Raw genomic sequence first — 26,282 nt, forward strand, 5'->3', positions numbered from 1 at the left:
GGTTCAAGATTTCTTTACTTTTGTCACACTTGCACAGGGAATACACACACAAAAACAAAACAAAAATGGGTGCAATATAAAAAGTAACAAAAGTGTCCCTCGCGGGTCATTTTGACCCGGATAGGAAAGAACTGGATTTACGAGAAAGCTACATTGTTCATTACATTTGATTTATATACATATATAAATTTACGGATGAGAGTAAATGAAAAACATGCAATTCTTGAAATTTTTGTAATCTAAAAAAAACAAAACAGATTGTAGTTATTTTAATCTATCAACCACATTGGTTTCTGTTATGAATAACAATAATAATTACAAGTTTAAAAACAAGCAGCTACAGCAGAAATGCCAGAAATATAAATAATCATAAATGTTGATGTTTATATATTGTGTTAGACTAACGAGGAGGTTTGCAGGTTAAAAGGTGTTATCCTCAGCTCACACAATACACACAAGAAGAAAGCTGGTGAGCTCTTTTGATATGAAATGTGTCTGCAACCTTTGTCATGCTTTGTCAGACAGTAGACAGCCTTATCTCTGGGCTTTCAAACTTATAAAAAACAAAAAAAACATATTTGTGAAATTGGACTTGTGACTTGTGTCCCTTGCTTTAATTGTATTATGAGGTACATCCAAATGTAATGGATTAAAAAAGAAAAGATATTATACTGGAACTTATTTGGGGAGGCATCGGTTGTTGATTTGACTTTGGGTTTTAGCAGAATAATTAATAGGAGAAGTCCTGCACACATCAAAGAGAGAAGGCTGTTGTTTTATATTAAACATTACAAGATCAACATTTTATTTTTTTTATTTTTTTTAATGAAACATGCACAGATTAACAACCAGATCAATATCTTGCATTAAGCAAAAAGAGTATTATTATTATTATTATTATTATTATTATTATTATTATTATTATTATTATTTACATTTAAATATTTATGTTTATATAAAATATATACATTTTAAAGATCTTGTAATTTGCTTTATCATAGTGCATATAATGTGAAACTGTAATGCATTCTACATCTTATCAACATAAAAGAAATATAATTATCTGATGATATGAGTACTGAGAGTACAGATATATCAATCAAATAAATATTAATCAAATTAAATATTGTTATTTACAAATATTGAGCAGTGAGGAATTTATCAAACTGCAACCATCCAACCTGTATTTGTAGTTTAATGAAGCTCAATGCGACAAACAGGATTCACTACCAGCTTAAACAATGAGGTCAAATTGATGATTAAGGTTCGGAATTAATGACAACAGAATGTTAGGAGGCCAGTTTAATGCCTCATATGCAGGATGCTCCTTTTCACAGTCCAAAGTCTGCATTATTACACTAGGACTTTTGCACCCATTCAAGCCAAGGAATGATCACCCCCTGGTGGCTGGACTAAAACTAGCTGCAGCAGACGGTCTCCCACCAGTGTACTGACCACACTGTTCTTAGCTTTAGTGAGAAGCCAGACTCTATACTGCATGAAACAGCTGCGTTCGTAGCCAGTGCCTCAATAGAGGGAGTGGCCATCAGGATGCACTACCAGCTTAATAATCTTTTACATTCTTAACGACCTTAAAGTGCTAATATTGAAACACCATTTCAACAGATATTTGAATGCAAATGTCTTGAAATGATTTATTGCAGAAGTTGATTTGTTTGTGGCCTGCCGCTGTAATTACACTGTGCTGTAATGTATTTTATTTGCACAGCATGCACCATATTTTTCGCTCCTCATTTTCTTGGCCTTTTCAGAGAGATTAATGAAAGGTTTACTGCAATTGATGAGACACAACAGATAATTTGAGTTTAATTAAACAAAATCCAAAGTCTACTAGACTGTGTGGGCTTTTTGATTAGGAATGCAAAACTACTGAGACATTTTCTCTTCTGTTAATGCATAGAGAGGACTGGGATCCATTGAAGTCTTTTGTTTCATCCAAGTCTGAGAGAGAATTACAGAGTCAGTCTCATAAACAGAACTCGGGATGGATCGCTCACAAAAACCTGCTGCTTTTACTGAGAGGCACCTAATGTGCGACAGAAACATGGATGCACTACGCAGCCAAATAAGCAGATGAAATATTTTCAGTCATGAATTAGAACTGCTTTGAATGTTTCATAATAATATACGTTTGTTTCAACAGCCAGTTATGATGGAAAGGGTTCTCTTTTTTTTAGCGTTTATGTGGAAACGATAGGCTTTGCTGCCATCCAAATATGCAAAACCACCTTTAATATAGATCAATAATTCATTTAACATTTACACACTCAATAAATCTGGCGTATGTCTAGGAATCAGATTCGCATATGGGTCTGACTTTGTATCAACTCAAGAATTTCTAAGTTAGAAGTTTGTATAAATAAATCAGGGTAACAAAAGTCCCTTACACTGCATGGAAAGGTGTCTTTAATGCACTCAGTCCCTTTAATGGCATGACCAATTTTAGAGCCCCCTGCAGCTCTGTCATTACTCCCAGAATTAATATTTTCATATCCAGTGAAACAAAAGGTGAATCGCAGGAATATAAAGGTTAGGCACACACCAAAGCTCTAAGTCTACCCTAGAAATCAGGACCACATGTAGGGAAAAATGGCAGCATTACGTCAGGGTCAATTTTGCTGTTAATGCAAGGTGGCAAGACAGGAGTGTAATCTGATCTGAGACCAGATCTCTGACGTGGTGTTTGAGAACAGTTCAGGATTGCGTGTTCAGCAGTGAACTGACATGAAGCATTATATATTTATATATAAGTGTGTGTGTGTGTGTGTGTGTGTGTGTGTGTGTGTGTGTGTGTGTGTGTGTGTGTGTGTGTGTGTGTGTGTGTGTGTGTGACAGTGGACCACAAAGCACAGATACATTTGTAGCAACAGTCAAAAATATATTGTATGGGTCAAAATGATTGATTTTCCTTTTATGACAATATCATTCGTGTCCTTTTCTGACGTGAGGTTTTTCTGAGCACAAAGCGCGGCCCGAAAACGAAAAAGCCCTTCGAACTGTGCCTGATTACTAAGTTATGTTTTGTGCTAATACTGTCAAAACACACAAGGTTTATGTATAGACTCATATGTTTAAAATGAAAGTAAACAACTGAAAGAAACAGATGCATGTCTGAATATTAGAGGCGCGCAGGTCTTAAAGGGACAGTATAGGCTACATGCTGCCGTGTGAATTAAAGGGATAGATCACCTTAAAATGTTATTTCTGTCATTGTTTATACACTCACATGTTGTCCAAAACCTATATTAACTTCTTTCTTGTGCTGAAAGCAAAAGAAGATATTTTGAAAAATTAGGATAACCAAACAGTTGCTGGTCCACATTGACTTTTATAGTAGGGGGAAAACTGTTTGGTCTCTACCTTCTTCAAAATAGAGTTCATGTTTAGTAGAAGAAGGAAACTCATTCAGTTTTTTTCTTCCTCACTATTTACATTTTTGGGTGAATTATATGTTAATGAAACAACAAACACACAGAGAAAAATAAATACTCTATACTTTAATTCAGTTGCTTTAATAGGAATCAGTTTATATAGTTTTTATTTTTATATTTGTTCATTAAATTTGTTTAATGCTCCTGCTAAATACGCCCCTTGTACCTGAAAATTAAGCACTTTATTTGTATAATATCTGTATTTGTAATGTGTAACTTTGTTCTCATTTTTTAATAACAAAGATAAAATAATGACAAAGATTTTAATCCATGCACTTTGGCCTAAATATCGGCCACACTCTTTCATATTTTGTTACCTTAAAAGGCTTTATAATAGGGAAATTAGTTTGGCTGTGATGCTCAAACAGTTTGCAAAATAGAAAAACCAGCATGAAAAATATCATGATAAAATCATTATATTATATATTTCTAGGCGTTTACATTTATTCATTTAGCAGACACTTTTATCCAAAGCCACTAACAACCAGAGAATAACATTTAAATACTGTTCTCATACTGTTCAAATGAGCATATCAAAAAAAATTTTACCTGGGGCTGCATTCACAAAGAAACTTATAAGAGGCTACAAGTAGCTCCTAACTGGCAAATTTAAGAGAAACTCCTACAAATAATGACTGCTAATGTGTTTTACTAAGAGTAATTCACAAAGCATTTCAGCCCTAAAAGTAGCATCTACTTCTGGACCAGCTTAAAAGAAGAAACAAATTAATTAACCTCCTGTCTATACAAACGTGATGTAAGATTAATTTAAAGAACTCTCTTGTCCTTCTCGGTAACCTACTTGTGTAACACGTCTTCTCACAAGCAAACACCTGTCACTCATTATCAGGCAAACAACGTGATCTGTTATATATATGAATCTGTCATATCTGTTGACCTGGTTTAACTTTTATTTGATAGCCCTATAGTCTAATAGGGGCCCTGTGCCTATCTCTGGGTTGCTGGCTTAGAAAAAGATATGCATTAAAAAAGATTGTGTGTAATATAGCTTAATTTTGTGCCGATATTTTCAGTTGTCTATGTTGCCCCCCCCAAACATGACATCCTGGTAACCCCTGTGTTAGGATATTAAATAAATATCATGTTTCATGAAGATATTTTGTAAATTCCCTACCGTAAATATATCAAAACTTAATTTAAATTAATAATATGCATTGCAAAGGACTTAATTTGAACAACTTTAAAGGTGATTTTCTCATTATATTGATTTTAGTTATATATATATTTTTGCACCGTCAGATTCCAGATTTTCAAACCTATCCTAACAAACCACACATTACTGGAAAGCTTTCAGATGAATTAAAATCTTATGACTGGTTTTGTGGTTCAGGGTCACATAATATATATATATATATATGTCACTCCTCAAGGACCACGTGCTTTGTGTGACCTAGTTTTCCCTCATGTCTGATTATTGTCATTTGGTTCAGGTGTTTGTCATTAATTACCCTCATCAACCCTCCTATTTAAGTTCTGCATGTCTGGCCTGTGTTTGCCTTATTGTGGTTTATTAAAGACTATTTGCATTGTTTGTCTTCTTCTTTGTGTGTTTCATTCACTGTAGCTGTGCAGAAGACCGGCCATAGAAATATACCTGTCGTGTTTTCACCAATTATTTTTCCTGTTTCTGTCAGCTTTTGGTTTTCTCAATGGATTATTACACCTCCCGACTCATCTCCATTGCCCACGCTAACCCTGACCTGCTCGACTTCGCCAGGGACTTCAGTGTTTTCGCTGTGACCTGTCCGTTTGATAACGAGACATTAAAGTCTCTGTTTTGGATTGGGGTGAATCTTCACCATGCCCTTAACACCCCCACCCCAGACACCACTGGACTGAGTTGGAGGGAGGCCATCATTCAGTGTCTGGGGAGCTTCAATCCCCGGATCTGGAAAAAAAGAACTAAAGTTTCATTTCTTAAATGGATCGGATTGTGATTTTGACCTTCTGATTCACATAGGTCTACATAATTTCCATGTGAAACACGCAATAGCCAAACATATTTGTCCAAATGAAAAAGTGCAGGAGTATTTTAGCCTTATTAAATGTGACACGTCCCCCTGAGGACACCGATGGCAGGTCTTGTTCGTTTCAACTGATGCATTTGTTGACAATTGATTTAAAAACAATATTTTAATGCTTTTTTATATATACTAGACAGATTTAACCCATTATTGCCATTATGAAGAATATGCAAGCCCAGAGGTCTGAAATCTAGAGTCCAATATGTCACATCTCTAAAGCTGGAGATTACCTGTGATGATGTCATGGTTATCACGCTTACTGACGAGAGGCTGGAAGAGGAGGAAATGATCTTATTAATGGTATTAAACTGTCTGCAAGGTCTGGAGCCATGAGTTTCTTGTGTGCGGCATGAATCCAGTGCTGTTAGCTGGTAAAGTGATCCGTAGGATGAGGGCCCCGTGGCTGAAGCTGGTGTGAAAACCGATACGGCATACCTGTCAAGTCTCTGGCAACAAATGCATCTTGGATCAAACGAGACATCATGCAAATCAGACATAAATATGAGATACAATTTTGCAGTTTGCGTGTGTTTGTCTGCTAGGCATTTGAATCACACTTTCAAACCACCAGCCCAACCTAGATTTTATTTTCTTGTGGTTTAAGCTCTTGCTTTCTTAACTTTTCAAATTTGGCTCTTGCGTTCTAGACATTAATACAACACACAAACACAGGAGAGAGATCTGAAAGATTCTGGCTGGCTCAAACTCTCTGTTCCAAAGGCCAGATTTATCACACCATACCTGCCCCAAACAATACGCTCTCCAAGATCCAATTGTGTTGTCACTGTCGGTGATTTAAAATGTGAATATAGCTGCGTGTAAAATATCCCAGTGAGAAATTTTGCAGGTGGAATTTGGCTCCGGAGGAAACTATGAAGTCATGATAATGAGGTCATATTAGTGACCTGTGGGATGAGTGTCTGAATTCTTTTATTTCCCCATTGCATGCCTTTTTTCTTTTCTCTCTCTCTTCTTATCCTGCATAGCGGCATTCTTAGAAAGACTTCAGTATTAAACAAGGTCTCTTCAAAAGTTTTTTTTAATTTATTCATGTTTTAAGAAATGAATACTTTTGATCAAACGTAACAGTGAAGACATTTGTTACAAAATATTTTCATTTCAAATAAATGCTGTTCTTTTAAAAATTCTATTCACCAAATAATTCTGAAAAATATGTCATGGTTTCCACAAATAATATATTAAGCAAAATAGCTTTTATAACAATAAGAATCAGCATATTAAGATGATTTCAGAAGGACAAAGTAACACTGAACACTGGAGCAATGCCTGCTGAAAATTCAGCTTTGCCATCACAAGAATAAATAACTTTATATATATATATTAAAATAGAAAATATTTATTTAAAATTGTAACAATATTTAACAGAATTAAGTTTTTTGTGGTCCAATAAATCCAGCCTTGGGGAATATAGAGTTCTTTCAGAAACATTTAAAAAACACTGAATGACCCAATCTTTTGAAAGTGAATATAGTTCTATTATTGAAGAAATTGTGACATTTTATTCTACGGGATTTTTGCCTATTTGAGTTTTTCTGTCTGCCTGGCAAAAATCCTTACTAAGAAAAGTAAAAACACACCTTCCAGCAATAACCAGAACAGTTTAAGGCCCAGAACAGAAAATAGTAATGCCTACGATTTGTCCGTATCATGAGCAATATAAGTAATGATGCTTTTCTTTACAAGAACAAATAATTAAGAAAATATATATATTTTTAAACATATTTTTAAACATTTAAAGATTCTTGATCCCTGCCCGCTGCCAGCAACGGAAGTTCCTAGCTTATCAGAATTAATGGACAAAGTGTAGTATTAGGATCTTTGCCACTCTCCACATACACAGCTTTTTATTACACACTATTTTACAACCCTTGTGGCTTTTTCTTATTAGGCACACTGAAATAGCTTTGTGTTTGAACAGCTGTGAACTAGAGTTTTACTTCTCCTGAGGACACTCAACACTTGCAAAAATGTGAGTTCACCCCTCTCCTGTCTTTTGTCCTGGACACTGACACCAGCTTGTAAATCGGTAAATCTCTATGAATAAAGTTTTATTCTGGGCTTTGAGTGATTGGCCACCTCAGGCTGGACTTCACATACCAGTGCTGAGCTCATATATTTGTGTGTGCTTAGTACCATTCTCAGCAACGAGTCAGATGATACATGACAGTATCTGAATAGTGAGTCCTTTAATTGCAAGCTTAATCTCTAAGAAAGGCTAAGAGCAACTTGTACCAGCTGAAACATTAGAAATAACTACTGACACAAGTACATTGAAATAAGGTGGCATGCTCACAAAATCTTTATAGTTTATAGTTTTGTACATGAAATTTAATAATAAAGAATCTGAGATGGGTACTTTTGGAGTTAAATTGTATTTACTGTGATGTGAATTGCAAAGGCAATGTTTTAAGAAAATTAGCTAATGAATAAAAGCTTTAAACTAGGACTCTTTATACTCCGATCACATCCAAGACACATAAACAAGCGTGATGGTCCATTTGAGTTAAAATTTCAATATTTGTTGCAGTAATACCTTATTTAAAAATTAGCATTTAACTAAATATTGTATTTCACACTAAATTAAAAGCAGGGGTTTGTTTAGACAGAATTGGCAGCATCAGTTTTTAATTCTCTTAAGCAAGAGGTATCAAAAATGAATCATGATGTTCCAGCTTTCTTTGAACCAAGTTTCAGTTCCATCTCTTCTGAAATAAAAAAATAAATATCGTCCAACTGAACTGTGTTAGTTTACCTGTACTTTGTAAATGAAGTCTGCCAACATGATCATTTTCCGTCATCTTGCTCGGTAGTTTAATTGTAAGTTAGTTTTGTCTTTGCATTTTAGTGTTTAAAGGTCCTGTGAAAATGCAAAGTCTGATCCAGTGAGTAGTAACTACCTGTATGAAAGTTATTATTCAATTATCTTCAGTTAATAGAAGATTTGGGGCATTATGATAAGGGGGAAAAAAACTTGCAATTGAACTCCACGGAAAGCTGTTCATGTAATACATAAACTGGCACATAATATGGATATTGTTTAACAGTCTTCTTGGAGGTCCTCAAAATACAGTGAAAAGCAACAACTGTGAAAAGTTATTAATCTTTCGTGGTGTAGCTAGAGAACGTTTTCTGTGTCATGGCACACATATTGATGCTTTACAAGCCCTATAGTTTTTTTATGAAACTGAAAGTCAGAAAGCATAAAAGGAATTTTAACACACTATACCCTGAAATAAATATGCCCCTGCATATCAATATTTCTCTTTAACACCATGCACAGTATATTCTTAGTATTCAGTGAATTAAAGCACTGTGGCTGAGATTGGACAGTCAGAGAAATCTGAGAAAGAGAGAAACTCTCTGTCCTTTGTATACATTTTGGCACTACTAGATACTTTATTACAAAGCAGAAGGATGAATTTATGCTTTATGCGTGCTTGGCTAATGTCGAGGATAAAAAACCTGAACCATTAAAGATCCACTAAGGACATGTTCAGACTGCATATGAGACTTAAGAGTAGCAACCAGGACCTAAATCTTTCTAGCCAATGAGCTTATCTTAAGATATCCTTCTTTCTGTGAAGTCATTTAACATTTCAAGCCATTTTTAGTTTTAACTGCAATTTAAATATGAACCAAAAAAATATGAATCATTTAATTCATCAATGCATTTTGCAATAAAATAGAAGATACATTTACACTAAAGGTCCTTGCACACGGAGTCAGAAATTTCCATATGCGTTTTTATTTTTATTTAATATTTTTTATCATCCTTTTCTATTAAATTGCTTGTAATGGATGAGAAAATGCAGAAAAACCCTTTTTTTATGATGGACAAAAGTTTCGGAGACAGTGTGTAAACATGATTGACACATTGTGAGGTCATATTTATTTTTTAACATACACAAATTTCGGACTCAGTATGCAAAGACTTTAACAGTGGATGAAATGCTGGAGTTACCAGTATGTTTGTCTCTAATGGCAGTACTATTGGGATGTGGTATCTAGCTGCATCGCACTATAGTTAGTCATTGAATCTTTCTGCTCCTCATTTGCATAATGTTTCTACTTACAATGATCCCTGGCACAGGTGTCTCATTGAAAATGAATGACATCCGGTTGTTTAGATGCAACAAAACTAAGAAATGGGAACACACTAGCATTTGTGGGGCACACTGCTATAAGAAATTTGGAAAACTTTTCAAATAAATAAATAGTGTAAATGCTAATAGATTAATAATTCTTATTTTTTGATGATGGATCTTTACATTGTCTACTCGATATGTGCTCTATGATATGTGCATAAATAAAGGCTGTTTCATAAACTATGTAAACATGCACTAAATGGATGACTTCTGACATTTTTTTCGACTGTGTCAAATTAAAAAGAGCTAAAAAAATAAACATTTTATGCACATCCCGGGAATCCTGTATTCTGTTCCACTCAGTTGCACTTCATCTAGTTCATTCTTTGCTACCCGTCTGTAAAAGTGAATGGGTCAGAGAGCTTAAATGAGTTCTTTTTTTGTAATTACCTCCACAAAGAGCTAAATAATCAAGCTTTAGCCTCTTCTAGCCATATTTCCAATGCCATCTGTAGGTAGTAATCCACTTGTCAAGCATGTGTTTTATGCTAGGAGGACCAGGGATTAATTTCACGGCCATTCTGCACATCCCAAAAGAGTGTAAAATGGCCTGCTTAGCTCTAAAGTTAAAAGATTTATTGCAATGTTCATGCAAACTACAATAGCAAACAACAAGATTCTTCATCCTAAACCATTAAGTCTGAGGGACGGAGCACAGAACAATACAAAACTCTGTATTTATTTATTGATCCTCATCTCGTCATTCAGAACTGATTCATTTCTTCTGTGGAACACACACAAAAAGTTATATTCATTTATACGTTGTTCCATAGAAGAATAGCAAATGGTGACAATCGCTGTCAAGCAAAATTTTCTGTAATTTTATGACGTTTTTTTGCTCTTTTTGAGGAGTTTGAATTTGAGAAGGAGCCGTATGTAAGTGAGCAGCTAAGACATTCAAATGTTGTTTTCTACATAGGAAAGAAAGCATGATGCGAGTAAATAATGACTGGATTTTTCATTTAATTTTGGGTTAACTATCCCTTTATGTGCTTTCCAGCTGAGGACTCTGGCTTTCTGGTTCATGGCACTCTGGGGGTTTCCTGTTGTGCTGAAGGTCAATACACAGCTGACGCTTGAGAAGGAGGTGAAGAGAGAGAAAAAAGGGTAATCAAGGAAAGGAAGCAGGAAGAGCTGCTTTACTCTGGCTGCCATGGTCAGTTTTTGACAGCTAAAGTGGCTTGAGTGGGTATCCTCATAAGAAAATGAATTACACAGGAAACACTACAGCACCTGCTATTACAGTAGTGCTTTTACACTTTGACTTTGTAACAAATCTCTCTAACAAATGCATGTGAGAAATTACAGCCTCAACCTCATGCTCAGTCCTGCAGACTCTTTTTCCCAAGGGAATTATTTTATTTACATAAAATGAAAAATAAATCCATTAGACTTCCCTCCAAAGATAGAGAAGGGGATATTCATCAGTTAAAATCATATCAAGTCCAAAATAATTCATTTAATAATCAAACACACCTTAAAAGAGGCCCATAATCCTGGAACACTTGTGGTAGTTGAAAGTATATCCGAAACAAATCACTAATGTGTAAGAAAGGAAACAGAAGAAACAATGTTTATTCAGGCCATATCTCATCTAGAGAGGTTTCAATAATAAAAGCAACCTTTTTATATATATTTTTTTACATCAGGGAAAATTTATCAAATGAAAACTTCATTAAATGACAGAATATACATGCATCCAGTCACTGTTAAATCTCACAGATGAACTCTTTCTGAAGCAGAAGGTGTTACATTGGGTTTGCCATTTTGTAAAGCCAAGTCAGATGTTACTAGCTACACCGTACTTGAGTGAAAAATAAGACAGAAAAACTGTTTTGGCTAAGAGTTTGCATTACTATGCAACTAAATTATTCAGCCTAATACATTTTGAGTGATATTAAACCTTGCTGACATAAAAACCACATGTATATGTACGTGGGTTGAGAAAGAGCATTCTGTATTCTTCAAATTCTCCACATAAATGTGAACGAAAAACACCACAAATAATCAAATGTCTCAGTTTTTATATAGATAACATCTCTATGTTATGAATATAGAATTCTGAATACATTTGACAAATTTTCCGTGTATATTAAGTAAAATCACTCTTACTAATTTAATGAATCATTTTTGTGTGCCATTGTTTGCTTAAGATGGCATTACAACACCAACTCACAGAAAAAATAAGAAATGGATCATATCAGACAGGGTCAATTAGCAATAAAGGAAGGTATCAGGTTCAGAGAGGGAGAAGAAAGGTTAAACAAACCTCACAAACCCAACACATTATAATACACTGCATAACGTTTCAGACACAAACCATGTGGACCTCAAAAATGATGGATCTGCCATGAAGAGAAGAATGTTCCTCAGGCTTGTGCACGCTTTTCTGTCTACTTATGTTTCTCTTGGCAAAGCTCTGCATGGCCATCTTGTTTTTCACAAGGAGCCTCTGTCCACGCATATATGGTTGAACTTTATGAGCGGAGTAGACAAAAGTGGCAGAAGCACATTTCACTGGCTGGAAGGCCCTCCATCCTCTGTCAGTTCTAGCATCAGCTCGGTGAATGAAACTAAGCATATCTACGGTCACAAAACCGGAGCCTTGAAAGACTCTGAGGCCACTTAGCTCATGACTTCTGAGTGAACTTGACGGCTGGAAATATATTCCAAGCTTTCAATCTCTCTGCTCACTTATTGTAAATAAAGGAGACGTTTGAAGTCAAGCATTTCAGTTGTTATGCACAGACAAAAAAAGCAAAAAAAAAAAAGCAATGGTAATCTCTTCAATGGGATTATGGGGAAAAAAGTTTATTAATAAAGTGTTTTGGATTTTGTCAGTGATTAGATGAGCCTGAAAATTTACATAATGACAATATATGATATATGAACTGAATCAAAACATATTGTTGATGAAAATATGATGAAAAATTACTAGACATGAGAATATACTTATCAAAAATATGCATAACATCAAAAGGGCACAAATGCACAAGCGAACCATATATGCGCTAGTCAAAATGTTCCTTCAAAAAAAAAAAAAAAACACTAAAAAAAAAAAAAATTGACAATGTCTTATTCCTTAAAACACTGCAGTCATTCTGGTCCCTCAACAAAAATCCAATACGATTTTTTTCACTGGCTTTTGGATTGTTGTTTATGATTCTTAAATGCTTTGTTCACTTAATCATCACAAATAAGCAAAACTTTTATGAATTTTGAAGAATAAATACAACTGGCAGAAGTTAAAAGGCTAGGATATACATGAAGTAAATTACCTGATATTTTTAAGAGTGCAGTTGTTGAATTATAAACACAACAATGCTGTGAAAACAAAGTCACTGGACTAGTGACTAGACTTTACCGTTTTGGCGCGATGATGTTTCATGTCCCAGACAACTTCTGCAGCCTTTCTTCTAGCCACTTGTTAAAAACTGCCTTTTTCAAAAGAAGTAAAAACAAAACAAACAATCAATCACAGGGGCCTGATGTATTTCATGTCATAAATTAAAACTATGCAAAATATCAGGTTAACCACAAAATATTATTTCGGGTATTTAACCAAAAACCCATTCAAAAATCTCTGACTTGGGGACGATAGAATGGAAGTAAACTTGTATCCAGGTTCTGACCTACAAAAATGCATGACTTTTGTTAATAATTGATACAGGTTTAAATGAATATTGAAAACGTTTTAATATTTAATTGCATTTTACACTCATAAACTAAAACCTGTTATTTTCTTTTTTTATTAACACCAGTGTTTCTTGAAAATTGTATGACTGTTTTTCCTTTGGTCAAAAACTGATCCAGTACATCAGTATGACTGCTGTTCTGAAGGAAAGGGGGGGGGGGGGGCTTTAATTTTGGTCTCTGGCAGGCCCATAAAAATGCAGTGTTGCTGTAAGTAAAACATCTTACGCCATGAAGCATGTACCAAGGAATCACTCCTGAGGGCAGCATTGAAAGCTTTGGAAGAGGACTAATCAGTGCCAGAGCGGGTGTTGTAGAAATGAAAAGTCTTGAAACATTCTCAGTTCAGTCCTAAAGCTCCTCCTTACCATTTAAAGACAGCCAGGCAACGCTTAAATATAAAATAAGAACTTATCTAGAAAAAAAAAAGAAAAAAAATATTTTTCAAGTTCCAGTGCAGAGAAAAGCAGGGTTTTTTGGCCGTAATTTATTGTATTTCATCAAGCGTACAGAGGATCTGAGCTGTAAACTGCACTTTCCCTGCATTTATTTTCTATTTTACAGCCATTACAAACACATTTGTGTGATTTGTAATCTCTGCAGGCTGCCCTTAGGGCATTTCATCTGAACTTATGCATGATTCTCCTGGAAGACGGTTTCAGGGCAAAGGTTAAATCAACTCATCACCAAGGCACCATTCCAACTCATCTTGAGGAAAAACTGCACATCTGATTAAGCGAGTTACACCTCAGTAAAGGAAATAGTTATGAAATGAAAACTTTCAAAATAATCACGGATAATCGAAATGATGAATGAGGTATCCAAATAATGCGAGATAAGTGTTGGAGTAATTCAAGCACAGCTCTTATTTACCTGAATGGGAAAAGAAAAACATTAGTGAAACTCATCAATGATGCATTCAAATTTAAATGAGAATTCTAATCAGACAACAACATGCACATAAATTGTACTTTATTTACATCAAATTACACCAACGATATGTATTTTTCACATACATATTCAAGAGTAAACAAACATGCAATGCCTCTGTGAAAATTAAATTTCATAACTACAACCTACAGGCGCTGATTGTTATGATTTCTCCCATTAACATCATAATGTCTCAACCACACTATTCATCAAAACACCTTAGAATTGTTACCGTCAGCTTCATTCCACACTGCATCATTACAAATTACCAGTAAACTGTCCAGTCCATCCATTATCATACCATGACGACGGATCCAGCACTGATGGTACTCTTTCTTGTGGTGCTGATGAAGTGCTGATATCCCCCTCTCTGTCTCGAGCCAGTTTCAGGCATAACTCAGCAACACAAATGTATCTGAAATGAGGCGGCATAAAGGGTGCAATTTGGCAATTCATTTCAGATGGCGGAGTGACCGCAATTATTTGTTTTTGGATGCTATTAAAAATGTAAGTTTTGAAAAAGGATGTGAGAGGGCAAATGTTCCGCCAGTCTATGACTGATATATGCCTTGTGGATTTCCTGTACACTCACTCAGAGCTTTTTCTCAATGGATAATGACAAGCATATGTCCGAAAGATCCCTCAAACACACACACAGGAATCAGTTTCAATTATGAATAGACCGCATGATCAAACGTACTAAAGCACCATCATAAACTAACAGCAAAAACTTCCTGTTAAGCTTCAAAAAGTACATTTGAAAGTTCATACGTTTTATTGACAATTTACTATAGGCTTCAATGCCAAATTTACCGAGGCCCTTTTCTAAATCATTTGAACATTTTATGGCCTGCAATAAGCGTTTTCATATTATTTCTGATCTGGCCAACTATAGTCGAACAATTTTGCCAAACGCTATAAAGAAAAGAGACAACCGAGCCAATGCTTGAGGATAAAGCAGACACAATTGTACATTATACTCAATTCTTGTTTTTTACACCATACATAATGGAGCCCTGGGAGATTCCAGCAAATATTTGTTTAAAAAATCCATCTGCATGTACTCACCCACACCCAAAATGTATGACTGCTTTTTGGGCCCTAATCTACATTAACAGGACCATACAGCCAAAAAAAAATGAGCTCATTGGTCTCACTGCAAAAGATGATATAAGCAGCCAGTTAGCTACTGCTTACATTACAAATGACCACAAGCAGCAAAGTGGGGCGTGCAATGTTGATGGAGATGAAACGCTGTTGGAAACGGTCCATGATGGAATGAACGGCAAAGGAAAACCTCCAGTTTCCATTTAAGGTTCATTTCCATTCAGATATGTTTGAGATGTCTGTGTGTTTCTGGCTGCTACCGAGCTAAGCAGCTGTAATTTAAAAGCATAGTCATTTTTATGTATAATCATGACTGGATATTTCAGCTAGATTTTATTATGCATCTAATTCGATTAGCATTTAAATGAAAGACAAATGCTGAAGACAGACAGTCAAGGTTGTACACTCACCGTTACTCATGTTTTCTGTGAATCACTGATACACGATGTTACGTAATGAACATATTTCAAATGTAATGTGTACTGTAATGAACATATGTCATGGACCATGCTGGTGAATGTTGTAATGGAAACATATGTGCCCTTGTGCACTCTGACATTCTGCCTTGGTCGAGCAGGAATCAGCGATGTTGCTGGGTAATCACCATTAATAAAAAATAATAGCTGCAAATTGCAAATTTCCTGTCAAGCTAGCCACCGCCTTGAGAAGTACTTGTGCCTGTAAATGTGTGATTTTTCTCTAATAAAGCTTGCCAAATCCGGCATTTTTCCTGAAATCTTACATTTCAGGACATATTTCAAAAAAATTCTCAGCCACTTAGAAATGTTTTAACCTAATACTATACCAGTGAAAACATTCATTTTATGTGCATGTTTGATAATGAAAGTATCTGTTATTAAGTCATTAGTTATTAACTCATCATTAGTTAACTATTAATTAAAAACAATAAATACATTTCTTAAACTTTTGTGCAGTTTTTAATAATAATAAAAAAATGATATATATGTATATATATTATAACAAGCATGAAGCTGCAAATTAGTGAAGTGGTTGCATCCTAAATGATGATCGGAGGTTTTACAGGGATAGTTCACCCCAAAATTCTGTCATGAATTACTCACCATCATGTCATTACAAACTCATAAAAACACAAATTAAGATATTTTTGATTAAATCTGAGAGCTTTCTGATCCTGCATAGAAAGGTAGTAAGGACATTGTTAAAATAGCCGATCATGACATTAGTGGTTCAACCTTAATTTTATGAAGCTATGAGAATACTTTTTGTTTGCACAAAAAAAAAAAAAAAAAAAAATATTCAACATTTTCTTCTCTTCCCTGTCAGTCTTCGACATGTATTCACAACAGATTACTTTGTTTGCAAGCAGAGGACTACATATTTTGCATTTTGGTACTCTCATGAATGTGCGGTGAGTAAATAACGACAGAAGTTTCATTTTTGGGCGAACTATCCCTTTAAGATTTTGTTGTGGTGTGGCACCTGGAGAAGATATATGAAGTGTTCCAACAATGAAGAGTGAACAAAGAGGAGAATGCTTTGAATTTAAAAGAGTCACTAAATTAGCAGTGAGCCATTGTTAGCGGGGCCACAGGTTAGTCCCAGGGCTCCAGTTAGAAGGGGTGGAGGTGGATTTTACAAGCCCACGCTGAAGAGCCGCAGTGGGATTGCCCACACCAGCTGCCTGCTTTACAAGCCAATCTTCAAAGATAAGGCCTTGACTTACCCCCTCCAGTACTTGCCACACCACCATCTACACTCCTTCTTAGGGTTACAAAGTGTGAGTAAAGCAACATGTCTCACGGTTCACTTGTAACGACTTATTCTGAGTGACACTCCATTATGTGAGAAAATGCCTGTTGACTAATGGGGTTTTAGGGAAACCTGTCACACAAGATGTTGGCAGGGCTCCACAGACCACTAAATATGATGACCCCCTTCCTAACATATACTGTAAAAGCAGCCATATATTTTCGTACATGAAGACTAATTTATACTATGTGAGATAAAAAAACTGAAAACATAAAGACATGCTGTCTGCCAAATCAAATAACCGGCTTTTATATTATTTCTGTATTAGTCAAAGTAACAAATTAAAATATTATCAGGAAAATACTGATTTTGTAATAACTATTTTTTGTACTCTCTAATATAACAGTAATTCAACTACATTTCTATAGAGCTTTTCGCAATAGGTATCGTTCCAAAGCAGTAGTAATGTTAACTTTGACGATTGTGTTAACTTGTTCACTTTACAATTAGTTTCCTCTCAAATTGAAAAACTACATTATAAAATTATAATATTATACAATTATTATATAATATAATATTATATTATCAATGTTTGGTGAGGATTCTGTTCTGAAGGGCACAGAATTCCAGAAGTTTCTAAACGGTTCACTTTTTCCATCTCAAAACCCCACTGACCTGCTTTGCCGTCTGAATTCTTTGGCTTCCGAGGAACGGGACGATTACGGCATGGAATTTCAGTGAAGACTGACTTCATCTCTGCTCCTGAAATAGAGGGGTTGGAAGTCAGAGGCAAGGCCACAGAAAGGCAATTACCAGTCAGCAGTGGAGAGATGAGATAGACGCCAGATTATTTCTCCTAGTTCGACTGAGGGGTTGAGCTTACGTGACCTACTCTAAACAGCATTGCCCTATTTTACAGAAACAGCCCCAGTCCATAGATTTGACTGATGAGGTCACAATTCATTACTAATTAGACCTCTTGCGTGACACGTAAAGTGATATGCCCGTTAAAATGAGACAGCTGATAGGGTCTCTCTGTCCCTCTCTCTCTCCCTCCACCCTAAACCCATCTCCTCTTACACTAAATGAGCCAGCTGCGGAGGCCCTGTCCTGTCAGGCGTGGTTGCTGGCCTGTCCCCAACTATGGCTAGACAGCGGAGTCCCAGGATAGTAGACTGGACGTACGTCCGGCAGACATCCATAACAACCGTCTGCAGTCCTGAGCAAAGGATTAGTGATGGATTTTGACAGTTTCCTGACCAATGCCAGAAGAGTTCAACTACATAGGGCACAAGGAGAAGGGCACTTAATGCTGGGATGACGTTGTACCACAGATGTTCCAGAGAAAGGAATTATAATCAGATGTAGAGAAGAACGAATTACCGATCTGCTCTGATTTATAGACATTAAGTTTCAGAATACACAGCATTACTTATGCAAGTTTGCTCATACTGTTGACACAAGTCTTTGTTATTATTTCTTCATCTAAGTAAGTAGTTCTGGTTATGTATATGGGCCATTCTACAGAATGGGTGCAAACTTCTGTCCCACAATCATGAAAAAACATTTAAGAAGCATTTAAGTATTCAAATCTTAGATGTTTACAAAGATGCTTTTATTATCTATTGAAACCCACAATAATATTTAAAATATTAGTAAGATTAATATATATAAAACAATTATTTATTGGGTACTTCCAGTTGGGAGGTGGCTGTCCTGAACCCTGACCCCTAAATTTCAATTTACGAAAATTATATTAAAATGATTTTTGTATCTTCTTCCATTGTTGTTTTTAATTATGACACTTCTAAAAAGTGTCCCATTTTTCTCTTGTCACTAATAAAAAGTGTATGTTTTAGTCCATTGGCTAAGACTGAGATTTTAACTACAGCCCTAAATTTATGATCAGGAAATATTCCTGTGTGAGTAGATAGGTCCCTTCTCTTCGAAGTAAATGTGTCTGAAAAATCTTTTTGTAACTAAGTAAACTCACTACCTTTTTTTTCTGTATTCCAGAACATTTTGTTTTTATAAGTTTTTATATTTACAGAACTGAGCTAGCTAAATCATGCGCTGATTAGTATTTTTGAGCTAGGTTGAAAAGTATCTAAAATTGTCACTATCTAAACAGTCACAACCAAAACATGTCATTTTGTTTAAGCAGTGACAAAAGGCAACACCCCTTATGAAACAAAAATACATTGCAGTATATTGGAAAATATCATGTAATATATTAGGCATATATTCTTATATACATTAATTTTTTCCAATATATTGCAATATATAGAAAACGGCAATCATTTGTATATTTTGCAATATATAATATGTATCATCAATATTATTAATTGTATTCAAAAATATTAAATATTAGAAAATAAAAAGGGAAAATAATATATTACAATATATTTTAAGAAAAATATTGGTAAATATATTTTCCTTTGGTAAGGGACATAATCCTCATATTTGGGGAATATATATAAATAAAGTATACTGAATTATCAACTAAGGTGTTATGGTAGTTTTTGGTTCAAACTAATGAATCCTTAACTTTGAAATCAGTATTATAACCTTTTTGCCTTTTACAAAGGAAAACTGGATTCGAAATACAAATCTCATAAATTACACTTGAAATATTGTTAAATATTTAATTATTATTTATTTACAGTACCTCTAAAAAAAAATTATTAAAGAAAAAATCTGTAATGTAGATGTAAGCAAAATTTTAATAGGTCAATATTACCCTTCTAATTAAATTATTATTACTGTGTTTTGGTAGTAACAAATTTGGGGAGAGGATAAGTATTCCAAAACTTTGAATTGACCAGGTTGCCATTTCTCCATGTTTCTAAGTTTAAGTGTGCCCATAACTGTGATACAGATTTTCAAACTGCCAATCCACCTATCACCTCCACTCAACCATTATAAGCATCATTATGAGCTTACAGTGCAAACCCTCCCCAGCCCAGGGCACTTCCTGTTTAATCAGCACTAGAGCTGCTAGTGAACAATCCCCATACACAAGAATAATATCATGAATTATGACGAATTTATATTATGAACGTTGCATAATATCCTGTGATATTAACCCTCAGCAACTATGCAATCATTTGTCAGGCCTCCTGTGACCGTGGTGCCAAAGGCAAAATGATCTGGGCTAACGTCCACAGACTAAATGCTGTATTTAGGTTCGGATTGGATTGATTCATGAGCATCTGGCTCTGACAATTCACGTTTGTAAGGGGGTGGGGGGGGGGGGTTGAAATGTAATATATTGAATTGAAATTTCAGTGTGAAAGGAATAAAAAAAGTAATGCACTGAAAGAAATGAAGCAATCTATCATACAGATTAATCTTCAGTGGAAGCATTTCAGGGTCAAGTTTTTAAAAATACTAATGTGGAGTGAAAGAGACAGAAGGAGAGAGAGAGAGAGGAGTCTCCGTATTCTCTCATTCCTCCCACTTGCTCACTGGATTTCACATTTATGGTGGTTAAAGTGAGAGCGGACCCCAGCCACACCCCCTGACTATAAATCCAAGGCATAAGGAAACACTCAGCTGAAATCACACGTGGAACTGAAGGATCTGGAGCACACAAACTCATTCACACACACACACACACGTATGGGAGACGACTTGGCATGCTGTGAGCCCAAATAACCGATGACAGTGGAGAAAAGAGCATTTCTTATGAATGAGTGAGTCAGAAGTGACTCGGTCAAGCATCGCTGGATTGGTTGGATCCCTAAAGCAGGACTGGTTACAGAAGCTAGTCACTTCGCATGTAGACCATAGTGTAGACTGGGGTGTATGATTAGAAACTGGGATCGAGTTCACTCCTGTGTTTGTGCAAAGTAGAACGAATTGCTACGCGAGGGGCAAAGAGCAAAGTCCAGGGGTCCTGTAAGGTGCTGAGTATGTCTTTTGCAGTGGTGCGACCAACCCCAAGTCATTTCCTGTGCTCTGAGATCAGCATGCACTCCGAGGACGATGACAACGGCAGTGAGGGTTCTGGATCTGATGACAAGTCCTTCCGAATGGCTGGCCACGGCTATGGCGCATTTAAGTTGGGTGCTCGAAAAAAGAGATACAGCTGCCGACCTGTAGCTGCTCCCAGCGAGCTCCGTTCTCAGATCGTGGAGATACACCAGAGGAACGCGGCGAACGCCCGAGAGCGGGACCGCACGAACAGTGTGAACACAGCGTTCACTGCTCTGAGGACACTCATACCTACCGAACCAGCTGACAGGAAGCTGTCTAAGATTGAGACGCTGAGGTTGGCCTCCAGCTACATCTCGCACCTGGGGAACGTGCTGCTGGTTGGAGAGGAGTGTGGAGACAGCCAACCTTGCCTTAGGAGCTCGGGAGCCGTGTATCATCACCTCCACAATCTTCCAAAGAGCTCGACACCCAGCCCAGACTCAGAAAACTCACAGCCCAAACAGATCTGCACATTCTGCCTTAGTAACCAGAGACGACTGGTGAGTAGCTTGATGAAATGTTGCTGTCAAAATGTATGACAGGTTAGATAGAGATCAAATCTGACTGACATTTATAGAACAGTCAAAACTTGTAAAATTAGGTGTTTAGTTATAAGTTTTTTTTTGTGTGTGTGACAGGTCAGAGGTCAGTGCATTGTTACTGATTCATGAACTTTACCAAAAAACAAACTCTCTCCATCATTTCATTCTAAATCTATATGACTTTCTTTCATCTCTGAAACAGATAATTTAAATAACATTTCATATATTTTTGTCCAAACGATAAAAATCAGTGGGGACTTTTATTGTATGTACAAAAACGTTTTTTTTTTTTTTTTTTTTATATATCATCGTTTGCATTCTACAAAAGAAAAGAAAGCCACACAGGTTTGGAACGACACGAGGGTGACAAAATGATGACAGAATGTTCCTTGTTGGGTGCGCTCTCTCTTTAAATGCCATTTATCATTCTATTCTAGTGATTGATACAATGAACCGTTCTGAGTGTGCAATTGACAGATAAGCAGATATTTATATAGCTGTTTGAGCTCACATTAACATAATTTCTTGATTTCTTGATGTCGTCAGATCACAAATACAGATCACTTTGGCACTGAAACTTGGCAAAACCCTTAATATGCTTGGTCTGACTTCAACCACATTAATTAACATCCACCGCATTCTTAACAAAAGTGTTTATATGAGCCTCGTTGATGAAAACAAGCGATTCATTTGGCTCTAGACAAAATTTTCATAGAGGGGTAAACAAAATGACACGAACACTCTCTGCACAGGCTGCTATGTGTCTGCTGTGTTTGTGCAGCGCACTAGAAACATCTGGTCTATTCCCCTGACAAGCTCAATGTCTTCCTGCGCAGTTCACAAATGTCCTGAGTTCCACCAAAGCCTTCAACACCCTCATCATCATTATGACGGCTAATCCTGAACAGACCCTTTAAACACCACAGTTTAATGAAAACACTCCAGATTCATCCTTTCATCTAGCATTTCATATGCTATTACTGGAATAATACAGCCGTATTCGATGGGCCACAGAGGATTATTTATTTATTAATCAAAATTTCATCGGCTTCGGCCAATTAATGAGAGCTGATGAACTCAAATTTGTCAGTGTTCAACTGCAAACATTTAAAAGACGTTGTTTTTTCAGCTGAAATCACTTATTTTTCTGTTATGAGTTCAATTTAAATGTAAGATTTTTCTCTCTTAGTCCATTGTTATAGATCAGTCTTTCTTAAAAGTCCAACAATACCCCTTCATAAATGCCAAACCAGAAAAAACACATTAGGTTTCATAAAAATAAAAAATTAGCATCAGCATTATTAAAATGATTTAAATAAATTAATGTATTAAAATTAATGTAAAATTAATTACCCAAAAATCATTTGATTGATTTCATTTTTTTTTTTTTTTTTTTTTTTTTTTATATTCTGATGGCCCTAATTATTTTGAAATGCATGATTTATGTGTTTTTAATTGTAAAAATACATTTTAAATTTGGATATAAATTTTTATTGACAGAGAGCTATCATAATCCCTAAAAGTTTTCATTTCTACACAGATCTGATGTATTATGGAATGAACAGATTTTATGCTACTTATTCAGACAAAGAGAATAAGCACAAAAACTTGCCAAACTACGCCAAAGTAATGGCAAAACACACAGCCAGAAGTGGCAATTGATTAATATGTACCAGGTGGATATGTGACCAAAGATGACGTTATGGTAAGACCCCTAACACTCCAAAGCGATCAGATTCCCTAAATGAGATCTATCTTTGAGCTGGTCCTGATTACGGTTCAGACGTCTGAATAAATCTGACCTATTGGTAATCACGGTCGGAGTTCAACTGCTCATCAGTGTCCTAATGTGTTTAAACATCTAATGAGATAATTGTTTTTATGTGTCTGTAAAATGAATGGATGTACAAGATGTATAAAGACCCTTTAACCTACAAGCTACTCATTCTCTGATCACTTTGTTTTCTTTTCTTTCAGAACAAAGACAGAGAAAGAAAAACTGCATTAAGAAGTTAATGAGGAGGAGAAGAGAGAGTAAAAGAGCATTTCCATCACATCTGCCTGAAGGAGCGCGCCGGAGCGTACGAAACATTTAGTGTAAATTTGCTGTAAATAAGCTGTTTAATTGAAAGCAACACTTCTTAACCAAGTAACAACTTTCTGGTGGATGGTGTCATAATGGACAACTACACTGCATTCCAGACTTACATATTTAGAAGCCAAAAACTATGTGAATTTCATCATAACTTCTTTTTTGTTTTATATAGAGGTGATAAGAATGAAGAGGATGATTTGTAATTTAAAAACAGCGAATGAAAGACAAAAAATGAAAGAAAAAAGGGACTTGCTTGCTCACCAGCAAAGAATCTGTTTGTGTTCGTTTGAGTTTGTCTATGATGCATATGTTTTGTATGCACTACACTGAACTTTATTTACAAATGTCAAAACTTTTTTCCCTATCAGAACACATTCCTACAGTTTGATCAAACATTAATTTGAAGGAGTTGTTTGTTATTATGTAACAATTATTGTTATTTTTATTTATTTATGCCAATTAAAATTTCAAAACATTGTTTAAACCAAATTATGTATATGTCAGGGTTGAAAAATCTTGAGTTCGAGTGCTTAAAATGAATTCAGACAGACTGTGAGAGGTCTGCAAGAGTAATTGAGAAAGAGATTGAAAGATGAACGGGAAGGGAGTCAGTCGTAAGTTGGATTCTGTAAATTCAGTCTTGATGAGATCTGCAGGTAGATTGCTTTTGGGAGACAGTGTCCTCTACTTTACCTCTGCCCACAAGCTCTTACTCACATTCAAACATACACACACACACACACACACACAAGCACACTAACCCCCTTCCAAATGTCTAATGTAAATGCCTGTCCAGGGTCATCAGCTATGATTAACGATTATGATATGATTTACGATTAACTGGTAGAGATGTTCAACTATCGTCTCTATCGCTGTTACACGTGATGTTGCTCTGTGGTCACAAAAAAATGTTTGGTTGGAGGCTTTTTTATACATTGATGTTTCAAAACAAGTGATTTTAAGGCGTTGAAATGCAATCAGCAGCAAAAGAGAACTCATTTCTCTATATGCGAACGCCATGAGAGACTGTTTCATAAAGCACGGAAGTAATGAACAGAGTTATTTTTGCCACTTTATAGGCCTTGAACAGTCAAAATGCCCGTCTTTGCAAGTGACTTTGATTCCTATTTATATATTCTACAGTAGATTTAGTTTTTTTTTTTTCACATGTAATTAGTTTCTTATTCTTATTTAAGCGCTGACTGTTTACTTGTCTTCAGTGAGCTTACGTTTTTTTTTACTAATATTAGTTTTTTGTTGATATTGACTCTGCTTACAAGAACTATGTAGTTTTAATGGTATCATAAAAACCTAATTTAAAGCAAAAACAACAATATTGTGATATATATTGTTACCGTGAAATAAAATGATCGCCCACCCCTACTCTAAACTGACAATTTTTCCTAGAGTACAATACATTGTTATCTAAATCCGAGTAAAACAGGTAATCAAATTTTTTTCCAAAATGTGCTTTTCTGTAGTGCTGAATGTCACTATCCTAAAATAGTCAGCATTGTTCTCGTCTCCGTTCAGTAAACTCTTAGTAAAGTCTCCCATACTCAGTGGATCCCTCTATTCAGCTCAGCCATATTTTGCTCAATATAGAGTCTGTGAACTGTAACCAGTCTAGTGCTCTCAGATCATTTAACTCACTCCTTCCCTCTCCATCTGCTTCTCTTATCCAACATCAACAGTGCTTCATCATCCCCAGTGGCTGGAGACTGCACTGTAGAGACTAGTTGATGGCAACAGAACTGGTCCACTAATACCACATTCCTCATGGAAACAGGTCCAATATTCATACAGTTTAACTGAGGTTAAGAGATCAAGCGCTGAATGGCACAAAAAATGGTGACTGTTTCTGGGACACAAGGCTTTAACATCATGTTGGAGAAAGTTAAATTAAGTTGAAAATGGTATCTAGCGCGGCGCTTTTAGCATCAAAAACAAAGGTTTGATTTCCGAGCAAATGCATGAAACCATAGAATTCAAACCTGCAATGTGAGCTGCTAAGGATAAAAGTATCTAAATAAAAGCACTGCACACTGACCTTTACGGTGGATGTCGTTGGATATTATTGTCAAAGAAAGAGTCAAGCCTGTAATTAAAGACATCAGAAAGCTATTAGAAACTTTCCACATATGATGAACTCCACCAAAAATGTTACAAACAAGTATGACCTTGAAAATGATCTGACTGATTTCATATGAAGTACAAATCAAACCTTCTCTAAGTGGAATAATACGCGCCCTAATTATGCTAACCAGCAGCACCTGCATGCTGAAGAGGGAAAGGGTATGAATATCCTCAGGTCATTCCTTTGGTAATGGGCTTGGATTCGGAATGTTTTATATGGTCCAAAAATGAAAAGCCAGGATCCTGTGACAATTCTCAATAATAATATGTGTCGATCAAAATACTTTGTCTTTTTGGTATTTGAGTTATTGGATTTCAAACAGATTTGTAGTGCATAAAGATGTTCTTTACTTCCCCTTTGCTTTTTTTGTAGTAGATCCATTTTGTTTTCTGTGGGAGTGTGAATG

At 35.7% G+C, this 26,282-nt stretch overlaps 1 protein-coding gene and 1 long non-coding RNA gene across 2 annotated transcripts; one reads left to right on the top strand and one right to left on the bottom strand.

The window, feature by feature from the left end:
* Positions 1–14,311: 14,311 nt before the first annotated feature.
* Positions 14,312–25,913, bottom strand: LOC127975208 (uncharacterized). Its single transcript, XR_008157452.1, has 3 exons — positions 25,790–25,913; positions 17,800–17,886; positions 14,312–14,701 (listed from the first exon to the last, which is right to left on the bottom strand). It is a non-coding gene; the product is annotated as an uncharacterized LOC127975208 (long non-coding RNA).
* LOC127975207 (basic helix-loop-helix transcription factor scleraxis-like) lies at positions 20,673–24,693 on the top strand. Its single transcript, XM_052579075.1, has 2 exons — positions 20,673–21,602; positions 23,622–24,693. Exons 1-2 carry the CDS (start codon positions 21,039–21,041, stop codon positions 23,658–23,660), a joined length of 603 nt encoding a protein of 200 aa, XP_052435035.1. The 5' UTR covers positions 20,673–21,038; the 3' UTR covers positions 23,661–24,693.
* Positions 25,914–26,282: the final 369 nt, after the last annotated feature.

This window comes from Carassius gibelio, chromosome B16 (genome assembly GCF_023724105.1).
Source record: "Carassius gibelio isolate Cgi1373 ecotype wild population from Czech Republic chromosome B16, carGib1.2-hapl.c, whole genome shotgun sequence".
Classification (NCBI taxonomy): domain Eukaryota; kingdom Metazoa; phylum Chordata; class Actinopteri; order Cypriniformes; family Cyprinidae; genus Carassius; species Carassius gibelio.